This window comes from Cygnus atratus, chromosome 6 (genome assembly GCF_013377495.2).
Source record: "Cygnus atratus isolate AKBS03 ecotype Queensland, Australia chromosome 6, CAtr_DNAZoo_HiC_assembly, whole genome shotgun sequence".
NCBI lineage: Eukaryota > Metazoa > Chordata > Aves > Anseriformes > Anatidae > Cygnus > Cygnus atratus.
In genome coordinates this window covers 13,423,069-13,442,888 of record NC_066367.1, presented here as the reverse complement: position 1 = coordinate 13,442,888, position 19,820 = coordinate 13,423,069, and the positions used below count along the sequence as shown (strand labels likewise).

The window sequence follows — 19,820 nt, the reverse complement described above, 5'->3', positions numbered from 1 at the left end:
ACAGCCTCAAATGTACACGATCAGTACAATTTGTACAAATCAGTACAAAAATAATCAGTACAATTAATTTCAAGTCAAACACACACTGATGTCATATCAGATCTGAAAACGAGCAAAGAAATCACATCCCCCAAGTCTGGGCTGTTCTTATTTCTTTGTTACCTGTGATAGGTACTGAGCTTTAGAATCCAGGAATTCATGCACAGTTCTGATCAAAAGCTACTTTCAAAAATGCATTTAAAGACTTTATTTTCACTCGCTTCTCCTTTGATAAAAGGCCAACATTGACTGTGATTCCAGCCCCACTCAATGGCAGAAAGATGCCATTACTGTGAATATGCTTGATTAAACTGCAAGGCTGACGGGCAATAAAAATGCAAAATGAATTATTAAAAAGCTAAACCAATTAGGATTTACAGAGCAGTAATTGTAAAAGCAAGCAGTGAACTACACACACCAGCCTTTTTAAAGTCTGGTTTATTTCAGAGCTCACAAACAAACAATAAGGCAGATGCATTCTCCCTTGTCTAGAAGTTATTACCTTTCTGGGAAAGCAAGCAATCCCTCAAAACATACGTTTCAGAAATACTTGCTTCTTCAGTTCACAGACTGTGTTCACACTAGTATAGAATAAAGTAAAATAAAATGGTACCTTCAAAGAAATCAAAATCTTGCAAGTCATCAGGCAGCCGTGGCAGGACATCAGAGAAGTCCTCCTGATTCAATTCCAAGTCATGTGGAATGTCTGTAATTTCATTGGCGATATCATCAGGCAGCTCATCGGCACTCAGCTCTGGGGTGGAGGGGCTCCTGTACAGAAAGTATCATTAGTCCTTGGTTTTCAACTTTGATTCCTCCAAATGAAAACTATGAATGCATAGCCAACTATAACAGATGTTTCCCCACATAATTAAAAAAAAAAAACATCCAGAAAAAAATGCTTTTAGGAAGTTTACACAGTCTACCAATTAAATACACAAGATGTGACATTAGAAGCAAGGTACTTCATCCATCAAATTTAACATTTGTTCAGATCTAAAATTACCCACTCTAAGGTTTTTTCAACAGTCACATGGAGATGTAGTTTCTAGTCCTGAAGCATCTCACTGCTCCAGATGTTGATCAGCACAGCAACATCACACCTTTCTAAGCTCCTTTACAGCGTTCGAGCTAACAGTGAGCAGAGTGGGGCAGGGCTGCCACTGACCGTATGTGGGGCATCTCTACTGGCAGTGAGACACTGGCAGGCATGGTGAGGTTCCCTTGGGGCACTGCAGGAGGAATAGGTTTCTGGGGCCGGCGTGGGCCTCGCCTTCTCTTCTTCTTATGTTTTTTGGTAAGTGCAGGTGGCTTTGTTTTTTTCCTGGGTTTCCTCTGCTGCTGGTGCTGAACTTTACGGGAGCTGTCCCCTCTCAAGAAATTGTCCTTTGGGAATAAAACAATAGCAACGGGAGAAAATTAAGAACAAATATTACCTTCCTTGCCCCGGTCATTCCACATACATTTACACATAATGCAAGAGAGATTGCTCAGTTAAACCCAGGCAAGATACACAAAATAAACTGTTTCCTTCCTCACTGATCCCAATGGCAAAAATCACATAGACCAAAACATGAGGTATGGTAAATAGTGTGTAATGTCACTTAACAAAATCATCATAGCAAACCCTAACCAAATAGAGCAAAAACTGTAACCTTTGGGAGCATTCCTGTGGTGAGGTGACAATAATGGGGTTAGTGTGTAGCAGCTGAAGCCACCATCCTCAAGCACCCACTGCCATAAAAGAGGGACACCACACTAGGGCTAGGGACTTGTAAAGGGTGCGGGTGAGCAACTGAAGCCTCATTTCTTTTGAAGAGCAACCCACTGGCCAATTACAAAATGAAACAAAACAACATTAATTTACAGTTGCCATTATACTGGGAATGGCAGAGGATTTTATCTGCTGCAGAAGTAAGTCTTGAGAGACACAAAGATTGCCTGGGAGAGGGGGAACCAGCCCACACAAACCTTTTTGTGCAGCAGAAGCCCTCACATTTTAACCCAGAAAACTCAATAATTCACTATTATTGGAGATTAGGGGACAAAAACCATCAACAACAACAACAAAAAAAATGCAATCCAAAAATAGAACAAATGAAAAGGGCAGTTTTATGCCTACTGCCTTGAAGAAAAGGCAAGACAGTAGTGAGTGTGTGAATTATCTGAAAAATTTTGTTCAGGAAGACTGAGAGCATAAAAGGTGAGTAGAGGACATCATCTTAATTTGTGTATTCTCTCAACTTGTTGTAGGCCACTGCTTTTCCTCTGGAATGCACAGACCCCTGAAGGGGATCAAAGAAAACTTTTCTAGTCACCAAAAGGTAAATGAAGAAGCAAAACCATTATCTTTATTCTTGTAATTGTTAACTACATTTCCTCTAGAAAATATTTCGGGCCCTGTGTAGTAATGTTGTTTGAGAAGTAGTGCTCTGACCATAACACACTCATGCTACATTCAGATCCAAGAGCCAGGAATTAGTCCACATTAAATGACCACAGGATCTCTCACAAAGATTTCTTATTTCTTGATTCAGGAGAGGAGTCAAATGTCTTTCAGTGAAGGATATTCTCATGTGGACTTCATTATATAATCAAAAGTATATAAAAGATTTTTACAGCATACTTTACGCTAATTGGGAATGTCTTATCCTGTTAAGAAAATAAAAGGGAATGAACTCCTAAGTTTGTAAACTTGCTGTCTGTCAGGCGAGAGTTCACCCTATACAAAGAAATAATTACATTTTTGGTTTTGTTCTTACCATTTTTTTGGCATGTTCTTCACACAGAGGTGTCTGATGTGTAATGTCAAAAACTGGCACAGAGCACTGTTGACCATCTGCAAACTTGGCTGTGCAACTTGAGAAGAGCTGCTGAGAACGGTTCAATAAGATATCTGTGCATTTCTGCATCAGGAATAACACACAAGGCAATGATGGAGAAACGCCCTTTGATTTATCAATCTGATAAAGATCAGAGCCTTCAACTCTATCTGTCCATAGATGCTATTTTTAATGAGTATCTTAACTTTGTTATTCAAGTTCAAAGCTAGGTAAGGCTCAAACCCAACTTTTAAAGTGAAAAACTGCATTCATGCAGAATCTCTAATGATTTTATTATATATTGTGATAGTTTTATGGAAGCAGCTATTTCACTAATGAGTTCTTAGCAAAAAGAAGCCTTTTCCTGGAGTCTTAATCAATAGATCAATAGTACCAGTTGAAGCAGTGTAGTCAACAGGACTATTTCCTTACAGACTAATGACAATCCTTACTGAAACATTAAAGAAAGACTATTTCTTAATTCAATCTTTTGAGGTACATTCTTGGCATTTATCTTTAGAGCACAGACAAAGAAGTTTCAAGATTCTTCCTGCTACTCTGAAAAAAGATGTGCAATCAGACAGAAAGGTCAAGTAAATCTAAATGTAAGCTCGCTGAGATTTCCTTCAGAAAAATCCCCTGCAGGAATAAAAATGTTTCTAGTCTTAAAGCAAATCAAACAGATATTTCATTGTGTTTTTTCAAACATTAGAAGTATTCTTTCCACCTTGGAACAGTTCTCAGACTGATTCTAACCTCAACATCACTATGTATGTTCAGAAAATGTTAAGATGTTAAAATGCAAAAAAGAAAGGACAAAGAAAATGGAAAATGCCTGGAGAAGGCAGTCTGGATTGCAGACTTTGACAGGAGGGCCAGAACCAAAAGCTTCCTAATTTTAGGAGAGGAAATTGGAAATTTCTTCTTAGTGAAGAAAGTGCAGAGGGAACAAAATGGGAATGAATGCAAAATTGAGTATTCTTGACTTCTCTACACTACATACACCCACAAACAAGACCTCTTGACCTTAGAAATAAAATAAAATAAAATTCTAAATCACAAGGAAAATCCCCAACACAGCTGCACACCATGATACTCTCTCAGAGAGGTTTTTGAACTATTCTGCAGACAACTTTTTTTTTTTTAAGACCTGCAAAAATCAACCAAGAAAAACAAGGCATTTGTAACCTAAAAACTGAAAAGGTGCTGCTATCTGATGGCAACTGGAACAGATAAGCACTAGTCACTTAAAATACCAAAAACAAAAACACCAAACAAAAGGAATTACTACAACAAAAACCTCCAACAAGTATTCATCTATAAAAAGACAAAGTCTGCAGAATTCTTAAGTATTCCAGGTCAGAGGCAAGCCTGTTTATAGCCTTCAGACTCAAACCTCATATCTAGTGTGCCTCCTCCTTTCTGTGGGCTTCATGCATAGGACAGGACTGATTCCACCCCTGAATACAACTCTCAAACTTAGTTAAGAGGATACGCTGAAAACAATGCCTGGTGAATGGAAGGGCCTTGTTAGTGCACTGTTCTCCCTTCGAAGTCCCACTACAGGTTGTCGGTTCTGCATCTCTCTGCCTCGCTTGGCTTGTGCTGAAACAAAAGCATAAAAGAGTTTGAAGTCAAATATGCAGCCTCAGATGGTAATTTAGCATGACTATTCCACTGACTGTGGCACAGTAGAATGAAACTTACAGCACACGTGTGTGTATGTCATGATCCAGATGGGTGCACACTACTACCACACTCTGAACAGGGATACAGAATAGATGTCAATGACAGGTGAGGGTATGATGCAGTTAACGGGATTGTTGTTTATTTCATGGGGCATTAATTGTAATGAGAGGTGCTATGTGCTGCTACCATGTAAATACTACTATACCCTGCAACAGAGCCCAGAACAGCAGTAGGTGAGTGTCACCACAGGCGACCCTTAAAATGAGGTCAACCTTCAGAATACGATGTATTGGGTATGCCCGCACAGGCAGTCGAGTGCACTTTCAAGCCTGTTCATAAATCAAAACATGCCGAGCATCCCCAGAGCTTACATGCAAGCACGTGCTCAGACAAACTTAGACTGAGCTCTGGAGTGGCAGAGCCTGAGTGTGCTCAACATGGGTAAAAGCTCTCCTCCATCAATGTGCTACAGCCCAATCCACCAGCAGGTGCCCGGAGCTGAGCGTTTCTTCAGCACAGCCTCAGTGCTTTGAGCCTGAACTGCAAGCAGGCGACCAGGCAGCAGTGTGGATGAGTACTGCAAGCGTTACACAGCTCGCTTGGTGTTAGCCTGCTCTCAAGGCATTTGTCACCTTCATGTAGATAAAGCTGGCGGTTCCAGGGCTGAATTTCACCTCTGTACACGCTGTTTTCTAGGTTGACAAAAAGCTGTCTGTAGCCTGACTGTTTTCATTCAGCCTTTACCGTCATCAACTGCACTTTGACTGAGCAAAGTTTTAGTTAGCAATATTACCCCTGTGAAACATTTCATAACTGAAAAGACTGTGGTTACTTAATTCAACCAGAGCAGTGATGACAGACATACCTGGCTTTGCTAGCCTACCCAGAACAATTTAATCTTTTGTGCAATAAAAGGCCTTAATAATGAAAAACCCAGCAAGCGTTGTCAGTTATGGCAAGGTTTTTACTGTAGTTTAAGTTTGGAAACTTTTATGCATCTTCATAAACTAGTCATGTACCTCTACAGTACACCTCTGAGCAGCTCTCCCAGCATCACTCCACTTCCCCAGCAATAAACCCTCCACCTGCCACAAACTACAGCCCACTGTTCAGGAACGAGAGCATCCCATGATCAGAATATACTCTCAGCACCCTGCCTGCCTCTCATGTCAGCTCTCCCCACCCCCATAGTCACATACTCTGTAAAGCAAAACCAGAAAAACAAAGGAAACTGCTGGCACCCAAGACATAACACCAGAGTTCAGACTTACTCTGTCTCTGTACACATATGAATCAACCAACTCTCAGTATGCCGAGAGCTGGAGGGATGTTGACATTATCTAGAAAGAATTCCCACAGAAGGTAACCTTCGGAGTTGTCAGAAGATATTTATTTTGTTGCCGAGTTTCATTTAATGTTAGATTGAGTTAAATCTAACAAAAACCATCAGCTTAAGTTTGATTTGCTGGGAAGAGAATTAATAGGAGATATTGACTTTATAAAAAACAAAAACAAACACAAAAAAACAATGCTGTCTGAAAAAAGAAATCTATTGAAGCAGGGAACTAAAGAACCAGACCGGTCACGCTCTAAAGAACTGGACTTATTAAAGTACCAGATATTTGTAGCTAGCCAAAATACATAGATTAACTAACAACAACAAATTTTCGCGGGCCACTAACTTCTCTCATGACATTTCACAAGTCAGGCCCAGCTACAACTGAACAAATGATCCACATTTTAGAACAAAAAGCTGAAAAATGCCTGTCTGCATGGAAAATACTGTATGTCACGTTTATTTTACCCTGCAGGCACACATTTATATGCCATGGCTGTTCTGCCTTGTGCATGCCTACCAGTTTCACAGTTCAGCATTTCAGCTGTAGCTGCTAGATACTCTTCCCATCTTCACCCTGCCCTGACCCTGGGTTACTGCAGTTGCACAGGAAGGTCTAACCTGGTACGAGCACAGGCTGCTCTCCGGAGCTCTTGTATCAGTTGCCCAGCACGCTCCGGCTCTCTGCTGGCCGCCTGCAGCAAGGCTTTCCGGAGTGTGTGCCGGCATTTCTTCTGACGGGATTCTGCCCGCTCCAGGCGGCAGAGGTGCTTGTATTTCTGCTGAAAGTAAGTGCAAAGTCTGGTCACCCTGGAACTCCTGTCATCTGCATTGTCATCATCGGACCTAGAGGAGGGAAAATAAAAACAAATGGGCTTTAAGCATATTTTTTTAAGGAAGTAGATTTGTCAGTTTAATAGAACTTTAAGTTGGTGTCCATCTTCTAGTCCCACAGACATACAAAGGCTGGTATCAGGCAGGGATGCTCTAGAAAGGGTAAGAATAAGATCCTTTTTGAATTCTAAAGGTACTTACCCTTCTTAGTATGTCATTATTAGAGATTACATCAATTTATCATCAAGTCTGACACATTTAAATGTCTGGAGCCTGCTGTTCAAAAAAAAAAATCTATACTGTTAACCTTTATTTACTGTAAATGTCTCAGCAAATGAGACAAACTCTTAAATCAAAGTGCAATTAATGGAGAAGACAAGGGTGGGGAACTATGTAGCGGAAATTTATTGAAGAAAGGTCATGTGGAGAAGATAGTCAAATTCTAACAAGTACCAAAACTGCTGACCTTCACCTTTTCCAATTCCTCTTACTTTGCCAGGCAGTGTTTTCCTTTCTAAACCAAAATACACTCATACAGCCAGCCAGCATGAGGCTCTACACACTCACTCCCTCTTGCACTAGATATATACCAATGACATGCCCACAGCTGTAATGGAGTTATTTCAGCCTTCTTCTTAAGAAGTGTTCAGAAAGCATCTCTTGATTTTTATCATCCAAACTCAACCCTGAAACTTTCATAGTCAAATGAACCTGGACTGATATCCCAGTCCCGTCACAGTCAACTGCAAAAATGATGTAGGGGACAACACCCACATGGGACCAAAGTCCCCATAATTCCACCAAACTGTTTCTGAGACAGTTTAAAAAAAAAAAAAAAAAAAAAAAAAGAAGTGGGGGGAGAGTGATTTAAGTACCAGTGATTACTTTCTAAGGTGATTTTAAGACAATTGATGCAGCTTCCCCCTTGCTCCAAGGTTAAACTTGAGTTATCCTACAGCCACAGAGAAGAAATTAATGTTTAATTCCAAAGTCACTGAGGAAAAAATCAGACCAGTGCTAAGCAATGATCAGAAGGAGGACTGATCCCACTCTTTGTTTGCTTCAGAAAGCCTTCTCCCATTTATCTTGGCTTTCTGAATGTCCAGGCACATACCAACAAGGCTATCAAAACCATGTCAACATGTTTGTAAAAAAAAATATCACCAAAAAGAACGAAATTATCACCGGGACTTGTTAAAACAATAGGGTCCCTGAAGCTGCCAAGCAGTCCTACACACCAAGCGCTCGTTTGCAGAAGGATGCTCTTGTTCCCAGAGCAACAGAGTGAGCTGAGGCTAAGCGAGGCAGACTTTGTTCAGCTTTCCTTTAAGTTTTTCCTTATAGAAATGAGGAACGTTTTGCTAACTTTCCCACCTGTAAAACAACGGAAGGGCAGGGGCGAGAAAACAAATCCAAACAAACGAAACAAATCCAATCCTCATAAGGTTCATACTGCAGGGCTTGGCTGGTGTGACTGAGTGAACTGACATCCAAACCTGCACATGGCAAGGCAGACCACAACTGGCTGATAGCAGAAGGATGCAAAATACCAGCTGCGATATTTAGTAAATAAACTAAGATCCAGAAAAGCAGGCAAAACAGCTGTCCCTGAAAGGCAATATGACTAAGACCTACTTTCCTTTGTGGAAAATCTTATTCCATACACATGCAGGCTAAATTTAAGAGACGATTTAAAAAAGGCATCCGTCTTCACAAAGACTGCCCACAAAAACTCCACGTGAGCAAACACTGCCTGGGCATAAACACACATTTTTAAAAGTTTTATGTAAAGCCAACCATACGATGTATTTTGCCTGTTAAAACAGATTACAGATTATTTTCAAGAAACGTAAATTGCAAGTAATTAACCTCTGGAATAAAATGCTAAGCAGTAAACATAACCTGTTAAAAGTATTTAATGTATGCAATATTTAAAATATTGAAGAAGAAAAGAAAATACACTATTAAGCTCTCTTAGGAAATAATACCTACTGGGAAAAAAAAAAAAGAAAAAACACCCACAGCCTGATTAGAAAAGTTAAATTATGTACTATTTAATAAAGATTTTCCTTCTTTTAATGTATTAAAAGGAAGCAAAAATATGGATGGGGTCAGTTACACATAGGTAGGTAGGTCTAGGGTCTTAAACGTTTTGCTATCTGCTATAGGACAAATTACTTAAAGAACTTTGCAGACATATTAATTTAAAATATGGTTATAAAAGTTAATTTGTAATTAAGAAAGGAATGTTCCTTAGGAAAAAAGTGTTTCCTTTTTTCAGGGAAAAGTGTTTTTTAATGTAAATTTGAGATCTCTGACCTGACTCCCATTGAAATAGACAGAAGTCACGGTATTTTAATGCATTTTGAACTGAAATTTATGAGATCATTTTAAAAAGCAAGATTAAGATATATATACAAGACAGAAAAAAAGTCATGCTTGCAACAAACAATGATTTATTTCAAGGCTAACAGCTTCTAAAAACCTATTCTGAATTTTGTTTCCAGGCCAGTTAGGTTAACCAAAACATATTTATTTGCAGGTTCACAGAGACCTAAAAATAGCACGACACTTTTTTTTTTTTTTTTTTTAAATCCTAGGTGAGTATTGAAACCGAAAGATACTTTTTACTGCTGTCTGTTTATAAACAAGTTTACCAACTTCTATTTAGCCTATTCTCTTAAGGTGCATATATAATTTTTGAAGTACAGTTTAACGTGTGGCATTTCATTTTTTAAAAAAAAACTGAAAATGCATGCAAATGATCTGATAAATAATCCAAAAAGCTCCTTCACAACCCGTCCCTTTAAGGCTGTCGTGCGTAAACATCAAGGGAATTCTTGCTGATTTCACGAAGAAAACAAAGGCGGCACAACTTAGCAAAAGGGTAGAGCGAGCAGGCGGGCACGGCGACAGCGCCATCAGGGGAGCACTAGAGCAGGCTTTCCTTTAAAGCTGTTTGTTTTCCAGTACTTTCTAAGCTACAAGACCCAGTGCTGGAATCACCTGGGGGGCACCCTCCTCTCTGGCTGCAGGGAACAAGTCTCATTCCCTCACCGATGCCAGCGTCCCCGCCAGCCCACTGCCTGCGGCCAGCCCCACACTGTCGCTCCCACTGAAACACCCGCACGTGCCTCCAAGTGCTGCCACGTGGAGCCCTGCCTCCAATGGAACCCTTTTTAAAAAATAAAATATTGGAGGAAAGAATAACGAAAGCAAACGTTTGGCCTGTGTTTCCACAGATGATGAAAACAGTATGACTTTTATAGATTAAAAGGGCCAGAAGGCAAGCATACTCAAAAGGTATTGCTGTTTGTTTAAACATTAATTTTAAACCAATCTGGTGATTTTCTGAGAGTTTAGGAGCCACTACAGTATCGTATAAGAAGTCCAACAAGAAGTCAGAGGATTCTGCCCATTATCACCCAACCAGAAATGCTGAAAACAAGCTGTCCGATAATGCAGAAATGAGCTGTTCGCTTTCTTCTTCTAATCTGCTCTGAGAAGCATTCCTCCTGCTATCTTCCGCGGAGTCAAATGGAAAAGGACCGCAAGAGCAGACACAAAGGAAAAAACAACTATCTTTTAACCAGCTTTGCTATGGAAAACAGTCAGCAAGTATCCAAAGAAATAGTTTGAACTAATTCATCTTCAGCAGCAGACAGACTATAGTGCAAAAATGTTGAAGTAAAATATTTCAGGTAATAACATCCTCTACAGAAGCTTGTAGAATAGAAATAAAAGTTTTAAAAGGCTGGTGTCAAGTGAACATGTCTGTGTTTATTCATAAACAAAATTAGAAAGCTGCTGAAGAGCTAATACTGGGCAGACTGATTGAAGTACAAAAGCAGCTGGTACTATACAAAAATATATCCATCGTGATCAGTTAATAAAGTGTTTAATTGAAGTGCATAAAATGCTAGAATGGAACAGAAAATGTCAAGACAAGGTATCAGTATGTGAAAACGAGGAAGAATTCAAAGGAAGTTAAGACAAACAGAAGACAAAACACACACAGACGACCTTTAGAAGTTGATGAAAAAAGAGGGATCTATGGAAGAACCAGATCAAATGTCAAAGAGAAAAGAGTGTAAGGGAGTCAGTTGATAGATATATCTGCTTTGAAAATTATCTGTGATTTAAAAGATGAACTGAAAGTTTGTTCGTATTTTCCCAAAACATTTTGGTTCAAAAGCTACCTTTTAAGTAAAAATAATATTTGTGGAAGTTCACTCTCTGACTACTGATTCCCTAAAACCAGTGGTTTTTCATAACTGCAGAAATCCTTTCTTTTAAAAAAGGAAAGTAAAAATCTACACCCTGCTACTAAGCTTTGATTCACTAAAGGCTCTCAGTACTTACTATCTTGGTACCTGTCTTGTTAACTGAGATACAGCTCTCTTGTTCACCTTGTGGACAACCTTTAGAGATGGTTATAAGTTCTGGTGAGTTTCAGGATTTCCAGTTAATCATGAGAATAATGATGTTAAATGTTACTTAACTGTGATATTTAAAGATTCAACAAATGGAAGAGAGCTGTAGTATCAGAAAGTCCATTTACACAGTGAAAGAGAACCCTGTTATAGAAACGACAGTCAAACCTTACTGAGACCCCAATTACCTTTTGTTACCAGTTTCTTTACAATACCATGCTTGGGATGCTTTGCTTTAACTTTGCACCTTACAATTTACATTAATAGAGATATGAATTATCATATCCTGGTGTAAGTCCAGACTCATGGTTTATCAGAATAATTACAACACTGCAAACCTTTCCACATCAGCTGCTAATACCTGCTCTGTTTATCCCTTCAGTCACATCACTTCCTCGCAGTGCTCCAAACTATATGACAAAGGTTTATTCAGCACTTTTTAATTAATGAAAGAAATACTATGCCCTTTAAAAAGACACATTAAAGCAAATATCCTATGCAATTACCATAAGGAGTAATAAGTAAAATGCAGCAGGTTTACTACAAACCACACACAACTCCCTCCACTTGGTTACAATTCAGGAAATATCTCTACTCAGCAAGGCACACAAGTTCATGAATAAACTTCACTAAACTCAATTAAATTTAGGCAAATAACCTTGAAATTCTTTCCTGGTATATCCTTCTAATAGCAGACTGCATAAAGGTCTCTAAGTTAGGTGAAAGCTGGGACTGAAGGTGGAAAGCTGTTTTGTAGGTCTTACAAACAAGGTAGAAAGCTGTTTTGCAGCTCTTACAAACAAATGATTCAAACAATCCTTTGTTTCAGCAAAGCACTTAAACAAGTGCTTAGGGTCCAGTGCCTCCACATAAAGTAAAGCTCACATTTACATGATTTACTGCATCAAGGCCAACATGAATACTGAAGAATCATACTCACTCATGTCTTTCATAGCCGAGGCTTTCTCGGATAGACCACGCGACCTGGTAAGGGGAGGCTTGCTCTGAATCCTCGAACTCCTCTCCACTGTCTTCAGACCAATCCAGCCCTAAGAGAATTGAAAACATGAAAGCTGGGTGAAAAGTGTATCCACCTCACACAACTCTCTGAGCAACCCACGGCACAAAGGACAAACGTGTAGCATAGATGCAATCAAAATTATGCTTGATTAAATATATAACTTTGTCAATTACACTGGAAAGTTATTGTAGCAGCTTCATTGTGGTATGCAAATAGCATGCACTGATTTTTTTTTTCCAAATTTGAGTCTTCCATTTAAAATTCTTATTGGCCTTTTTATCCATAAGCAGTGAAAGCAAAATCACTAGCTTTCTTACCTACAGAAAATATTACAGCTTCTGTACCAAGCACATGAAATCTTTAGAGATGAGGTAAGAGAAGTCCCTGCCACAAAGAACTGACTGCCTGGTAATTTTTAACGCTATATGATCTAAATAGGTCAGTTCCGTTTCTGTTTATATTCTGACCACTGCTCTGTGCCAAAACACGCAGAGAATAGGAAAACTGTAAGACAGCAGCATGGACAGAGAGAGATAAGGAGCTACGCAGGACATTCCTCTGCTCAGTCTTTGTAATTGCCTGCAAATGCATATATTAGCAGGAAAAGAGAACTATAAAGGTATGTGAACACTCAGGCACTTTTATAGAGCAGCATGCTTTTGCTTAATGATGATACAGTAGGATCCACTCATTGTATGCACCAGCAACCTCTGTTAGACAAACTAACTGGACTCTGTTTCTGGCTTTCCTGTTAAGTTCTCAGGTGAAAAATTTTAGCTGAAGCATCATCTTTTACATTTTTTCCTACTCTCTCTCCCCCACATCCAATGATACTCTTGGCAATCTCTTGCCGTTGGTGGGATAAAAATCCTGTAGCCACTTTTACAAGCCATCGTTATTGCTTTTTCACTTCCTTGTGTGCTCCTTTAAAACGGAGCAGCAAGTTGGACAGAATTAAGAAGAATTTTTGCTGAAAATAAACCAAACAACTATATCTGAGATGATTCTGAAGTCAGACGCTTTCAGTTTGGGAAACACATCAGTACTTGGTTGCCTACTTTCCAAGTTAGAGACATACATACACATTTGCAATACAATCATCAGGAGCCCCTCCAACATTTAGACATTTAGAAGCAACACTAACACTAATCAGAAATATCAGAAACCCTATTTTGCAGTAATATCAGCATCCTGAAAATACCTTCTTAGTTCTTTTTTTTTAAATTATTTTTAAGATATGCATATGAACTAAATTATTTCAACACATTTGATAAAATGCTAGAATTATACTAGCAACTTAAATGTTTTCTACTCTACCCCCATCCATAAAGGGAGGGAAAAAAACTTCATCAGTGGATAAAGACTGCGCACAATAGATACCATGTAATAAATCATTTACCCAAAGTTTAAAAACAAAAATCAGAGATTGGGTTCTTTTGCTTCCAATGGGCACTGCAGAAATGAAGGAATAAAATCTAATCCAGACTCAGCAATACTTACACTGAGGACTGGAGCTACATTAATATCCAGTAACATGCCTCTAATAGAACGTACACATAAAACTGAGTGCATCTCTTTAAAGATTCTGTGCAGCCATCTCTAGTGCTACTCTATCATTAAACAAATCCTAAAATTTTCTGAACTGCCTAACTACTCTTTAATATTAAGGCATATTGTGAAGAAGTAACACATACATTTTCCTGGTCTGCCTTGTTTAATACATGAATTCTGTTACTTTGCCAGATACGAAGTGTTCCAAGTGTATATATTCATTTTCACATTTATTGTAGCATGGTATTTGCATAACTCTACATTTTTAGGTCTAATCCATTTTTCTAGTAAGCCTCTTTTTTTTTTTTTGGAAAACATATTCCCTTCAGTGCAAACATCACTTGAGAATGTAAAACATTAAACACAGAAAGTGATCTTTCTCAAGACACAGGTCACTTTTTAAGCTATTTGGGTCTGTAACACTTGAAAGTGCCTCTAGAGTTGCCATTCCGCAGAAGACCTGCATTACACAGAGGACCATCAAACAGGATTTCTGAAGAACAATGTCCTTTAGAGAATGCTATGGGATGCTAATTATCTTCTAAACAAATAGTCAAGCTATCCCGTGAGTGCCAAAGTGCAGATCTTAACTGCAAATTAAAAAAAGGTTGATTGAAATGGCAAAAATTACAGATGTTTGCAATGAAATAAGATATTATATGAAGTACTTCCAATTTTTTGAAGTCTTAAAAAAAATATATCAACACCCACAAACGCATCATAAATGGCATTCCTGCTCTAATATCACACACTGACCTCTATTTCCCTTTTTCCTATCAGCATTTAACTTGTTTGGAAAATACAATCTAAAACTAAGCAGAAAAGTATGGTAACTTTGGAGAGTGAGGGAGATGCAAGGACTGCTAGATGTACCTAAGTCTGCATTCATAATCAGACAAATAAGCCCTAAGGTCTGCTGCCTTTTTAGAAGCTTCATAGAGCACTACAGCCATAGCAGCAGGTTGGCTATTTCCACTTACATTTTTGCAAGCAGCAATTGATTAGCATGGTTTCTAGATAATAAGGAAGGAGGAGACTATTTCTGCACTGATATGCAGACAAGTCTCCACCTCTCTAATTACCTGTATAATGGCACTGCTTTCCTGCCTGGCACAAAGACAGCCTTGGGCTTTTGTTAGTCAAGTTCCACATATGAACAGGCCCAGTCAAGAAAAACTCTTGTGCTCCAATTTTCCTAGCCACGTTAACCAGAAATTTAGATCTGCACAGAATGATGGGCCAATCTCCAAACTTTAACTTGCACTTATTTTGTAATCTGCACTTGTCATATATTTAACATTCAATCTAACCTTGTCCACTCATGGAGGTACAGTTTGCAATACACCTTTACTACTGCAGTTGCAAACTGTCCATACAGTGCCTATGTCATCAAGCAATGTTCTTCTATACCTCAGCTTGGTTTCTCAAATGGTTAACGGGACATTAAGAAGAATAAACAACTAAAATGCCATAAATCATATATGATAGGTCTAGGCACTCCCTTCATTGAGAACAGGGCTAAAGAAAACATCAAGAGTTCAGGTTTCTTTCATAAGGACCACACGTGCAAGCAGAACGGAGCTAGGGAGACACTCCTCTTTTGTGTTCTGGTCTCAGGTTAAAAAAAAAATGAGAGGCAGTGCATTTATTATCTACCCACCTAGATGTGGAAACAGATCAGTGTCCAGCTGCTGTTTTCGAGTGCACAGTTTCACCAGTCTCTGTAGCCGGCTCATGCAGGATGAGTGCGGAGAGAAGGCTGTGGCTTTCATTAGGACCCGATCAGTCCTCGGAGGGTCTGTGACCGGAGCCCTAGCAGGTGGCAGGAGGGGCAGAGGTCTCTTGTTAGACAACTGCCGGGCTTGTGCTATAGTGTGTGTGGTGGGTGCCACTCCCTGCATTGGTAGGCTGGTGTTCGGAGGTTGAGGTGACTTGCAGACTAAGCCCTGCGGTAGCCCTGTCGGCTTTAACGAAGCTGATGAAGGTGGCAGATGGGAGTGCTGCTGCTGCAGAGGCTGCTGCTGCAAAGGTGCAGGAAGGGGGCTAAAGTGCTCTTGGCGAACTTTTAAAATCTCTGTCTCTCTCTGGCGCTGCCGGTTTTGAGCCAACTTGCTCTGCAACTTTTTCCTCACTGTTGCCCCTTTCTTTAGGTCATCATCCTCCTCGTTGAAAGCAAAGGGGTCTTCTAGTTCTGCCTCCAGGTAGTGGAGAGGAAGCCTAGCCCCGGGAGGGGAGAGGGACATCCCATCCAGCCCATTGGGCATCTTCAAGGCCAAGGTGGGCACTGTCAGACTGAAGGCCATAGTATCCATCTGATGCCTGACCTTTACCTCCTCTATGGGATCATTCTTTTTCTTCCTCTCCTTTTTCGGTATAAAGCCAAGTACCTGCAGGTGGCTGTTGCAGTACCTTTGAAAAGTAAAAGCAGACAGTTCTTAATTCAGTTCTTGTAACACCTGAAGAAAACAGTCCACTAAGGGGAAATCCACATACAACATGAAAAATTAATCAAAACACAAGGGATTTTATAAAAAGTATACACAATCACTTCTAATACAACAGCTAATTGTGGTGTTCCCGACCTATAGCAGAAAATAAACTTTTACGAGTGACAATTTGAAATCTTAAGATACAGAAGTATTCACTGGTTATTCGTAAGAGGAGATTCACATACTGTATTCAAAATATTTACTCTCTAATAGGGTAAATACTCACAAACCAAAGTGGACAAAACAAATGGCCTGATAAAAACACAGTAAGAACTCAAGCCATTAATTCTGATCATAAAGAACCATTTCAAAAGCTCCCAAGAAAGAGTACAGGAAAGAATACTTCTTTCATTTGGCTGTCCTTTCACTGGAAGTAGTTAGCATTTTCATCAACAGCCACATCATTCTCATGAATCCCAATTGTAGTAGGGAGCAGTTTCTCACAGGGACAATCTCACTGGAGAAATACCTTCTTGAGAATGGTCACTACTTGCTCTTCATGAACAAGAAGCTTAAATATTAAGTCCTGTTATAATAATTTAACATAACAATTTTGTAGCCAGAGGATTAGCTGAATGTTCTTCAAATAAAAACAGTTTAAAAGAAATTCTCTGTTCTTAGAAAACGTTTACACAATGCCAGGAATATGTATACATACAATCCACAAACACAGACTCCAAGCTTCTCTAATGTAAAAATCTTTTAATATAATATTAAAAAAAAAAAAAAGGAAAGCCTTTAAAAGTTTGTTACAATTTATAGACTCAGATAACATACTAAGAAGTAAACAATTATTTTTTGTCTGGTTAAAACAAGCAGGTGTTAGAAATACAAGAATCACAATCTGATCCTTCTCCTGCCTCTGTAGAATGCCTCCAGCAGTCAGGCTTCTGCCCTTGCAGGATCCTATTTACAACCTGCAGCTCACAGCGGAAAACAAAGATATGAGGAAAGACTGATGTCTACATCATGGTATTTATGGACAGGATAAGGGAATATCCATGAAAGTATTCCAAATCGAATAGAATCGAATAGAATCTCCTGGTCTTCATGGAGAAAAAAAAATAACACAAAAGTCCAAATCAACTCCCCAGAAGGTATAATGCTTTAGTTTAGTAACTTTCAATTTGTTGTCCCACCCCTAAAGAAGCAATGTGTGAACTGCTTCTAAAGGGTCCATAAAAGGTAAAAAAGAAAAAGCAAATTCTTATATGCTCTTTAGCAGTCTCCATATATGTAGTTTCTTGAAGGATTCACACCCATAAGATTTTACAAATCAAAAAAGGCTGAAAAACACTACTACATATTATTGTCTAAATAGTTTCTTCATTACATTAATTTGTAAGTAATAAATATATCTAAATGAGACAGGACGAAAGCCAGCATGGAATGGAGTTCTTATTAGAACAGAGTAGAATACTGTAAGGTCATACCAAAAGGTGCACTTCTAAAAATTAAATTCTGTAATGAGGTCTCAATAAAACTTCCGTTAAATTCAACAGCACTATTCACATAATTAAAATTAAGCATTTTCTTAATATTTTTTTTGAACAAGACTCAGATCAGTTAGAATAGCACTTTTAGTATGACAGAAGAAAAACAACAAACAGACAAGAAAAGCACAACATTTTTTTTCCCTAAATCCAATCAAAAAAAGTTTTGCTCAGTTTGAATGTTTCCCTGATATTGTTCACATCTCCATGCTGTGTTTGTGCAGGAGTGAGAAGGTAAAACTGTGAAAACCAAGGAGAAAGCAAAATACAGAAAAGGTGAATAAACCCATGAAAAGGTAATTAGTTTATCATCCTTCTCTGAGTTTTAGGCTGTTGTGTTTTGTTTGTTTGTTCAACTCTAACAGGATCATTTTTATATGACAGATCATAAAGCTTTGGTTCTTACATCTGACTGTGCTGCATTACTGAAAGCCAACAATATCTTACACAGGCATCACCTCTGGACACAAATCCATAGATACCAGACTACAGCATAAGGAAAATACAGATCACACACTTGCAGACTCCAGTACCCACTGACTTGGCTCTGCATCAATTCCCTATTTTCCAGCATAATCGAGGCTGATACGCTTTGCCCACCGGACTAAAAGGAGCAAGAAGAAATGGGGACTAAGTCTTCTCTGGGTAGCTCTACATGCAAGCAACTTTGGCTAGGCATAATTTACGGGGACCAACTCCACCTTGGCCTTGCCAGACTCTGGCTGGTCCCACGTGGAGCCAGGTGGGCATGCACGCTGAATTACCTCCCTGCCCTGCAGGCTCCAAGGCGGCTCTTTAGCTGGCACTGGCCCAAACTGGCTCTGGCTTTACGTGGTGCTGCAGAGCCTGGTGCAGATGTCAAGTGGCTCTGCTGGAAGCAGCCGAGAGCCAGCTGAGTTGAGGCAGGAAGTTCTTTGGATCAGAGGTAATGCCAGGTAAACAGCTCATGCTCTGTAGAAAACAGACTATCAGGAAGACTGACTAGCTCCTGGAAGTAGCACAGTGCCTTCCACGTGGCTCTGAGCTGGAAGCCCAGGAGGGCGAAGCTGGCCCTGCACAGAGCCAGTGCTGGTGAGCCTGCCGTAGTGGCACAGTTTGTCCTTTCTGTAACCTGCCGGAGAGTTATTCTCAGCTGACAGCACCATGCTGAGTACCTAATACAGTTTCTTCCCCTTCCTTATTCAGCACTAAAGGCACCTATTCTGGAGCAGGTAAGGTCAAATGCAGCCAACAGGTACTGCGAGAGCAGTGGGTTGATATCCATTAAAACCATCATAACACAAAGCTCACAAAAGGTGATGGGCCACAAAGGTAGCAGCTGGACAGTTTCCCACATTATGGGGAAGTTAAGAATCCAGAAAGCAAGGTTTTCTACCTACACCTGCATCATGCTTCACAATACATCCCAGGTTTGCGTTGGGTTTGGTCACTTATGTCAAGGAAGATCTAATTAAACTGCAGAGTAGCTTGCATATTAACAAAATATTTACAGACTCGCTTGAAAGAAGACAGATAAAATTATGTTTAACCTACCTGAAGTATAACAACTCTATAATAAAAAAAATAAACTGAACTTTATTATCTATGCGTGTATTTGAACAAGAAAAAATGAGGAAACGTATTCAAGAGGAAATGCAGATTCATAGCCCATGTTAGTGTATGTTCTTTCAAAGCAAAATGGTGAATATAGAAACTAGACTTCAAATAAGGCAATGAAGTCATGCACTATTAATAGATTTAATTTGTAGAATGTTAATGGTTAATAAGAAATTTAATAATATAACAGAATATTAAACATCATCGTGGCTAGTGGCATCTCATTTGTCCAGGGTCAAGGGATAATTATTTTTAATTATCTGTGGAAAGACTATGAGGCTTTTGGCATATAATGCATGAAACCTGTTAAGACTTTTTACTTTTCATAATCTTTAAAGATATATAGGAAGATAGCTGTCAGAGCATCCTACAGTCTGCTTCTGATCATGTAGTTACATGTCTGAAACTGACAAAATGACCATCTGACAGAAAATTTGTACACAGAAAATTAAAAGCTGAGAGCGAAGAACTCAGACAGAGCAAACATTTTTATATTGAACAGAGTGTGAAAAAAGTC

General features: G+C 39.2%; 1 protein-coding gene across 9 annotated transcripts in view; it reads right to left on the bottom strand.

Annotated features, from left to right (window-relative positions):
- The window catches only part of INO80D (INO80 complex subunit D), a 51,071-nt gene that overhangs the window by 19,061 nt on the left and 12,190 nt on the right, over positions 1-19,820 (bottom strand). For all 9 annotated transcript variants that reach the window (XR_007708468.1, XM_035536864.2, XM_035536862.2 and 6 more), the window contains 7 exons: positions 15,386-16,134; positions 12,094-12,202; positions 6,508-6,732; positions 4,357-4,466; positions 2,802-2,935; positions 1,208-1,425; positions 653-810 (listed from right to left, as the gene is read on the bottom strand). Coding sequence is in view for 8 of the 9 variants with exons in the window: in XM_035536864.2 (XP_035392757.1) it covers positions 653-810; positions 1,208-1,425; positions 2,802-2,935; positions 4,357-4,466; positions 6,508-6,732; positions 12,094-12,202; positions 15,386-16,134 (1,703 nt within the window). In the remaining variant the exon portion in view is untranslated. The remainder of the gene's footprint in view (positions 1-652; positions 811-1,207; positions 1,426-2,801; positions 2,936-4,356; positions 4,467-6,507; positions 6,733-12,093; positions 12,203-15,385; positions 16,135-19,820) is intronic.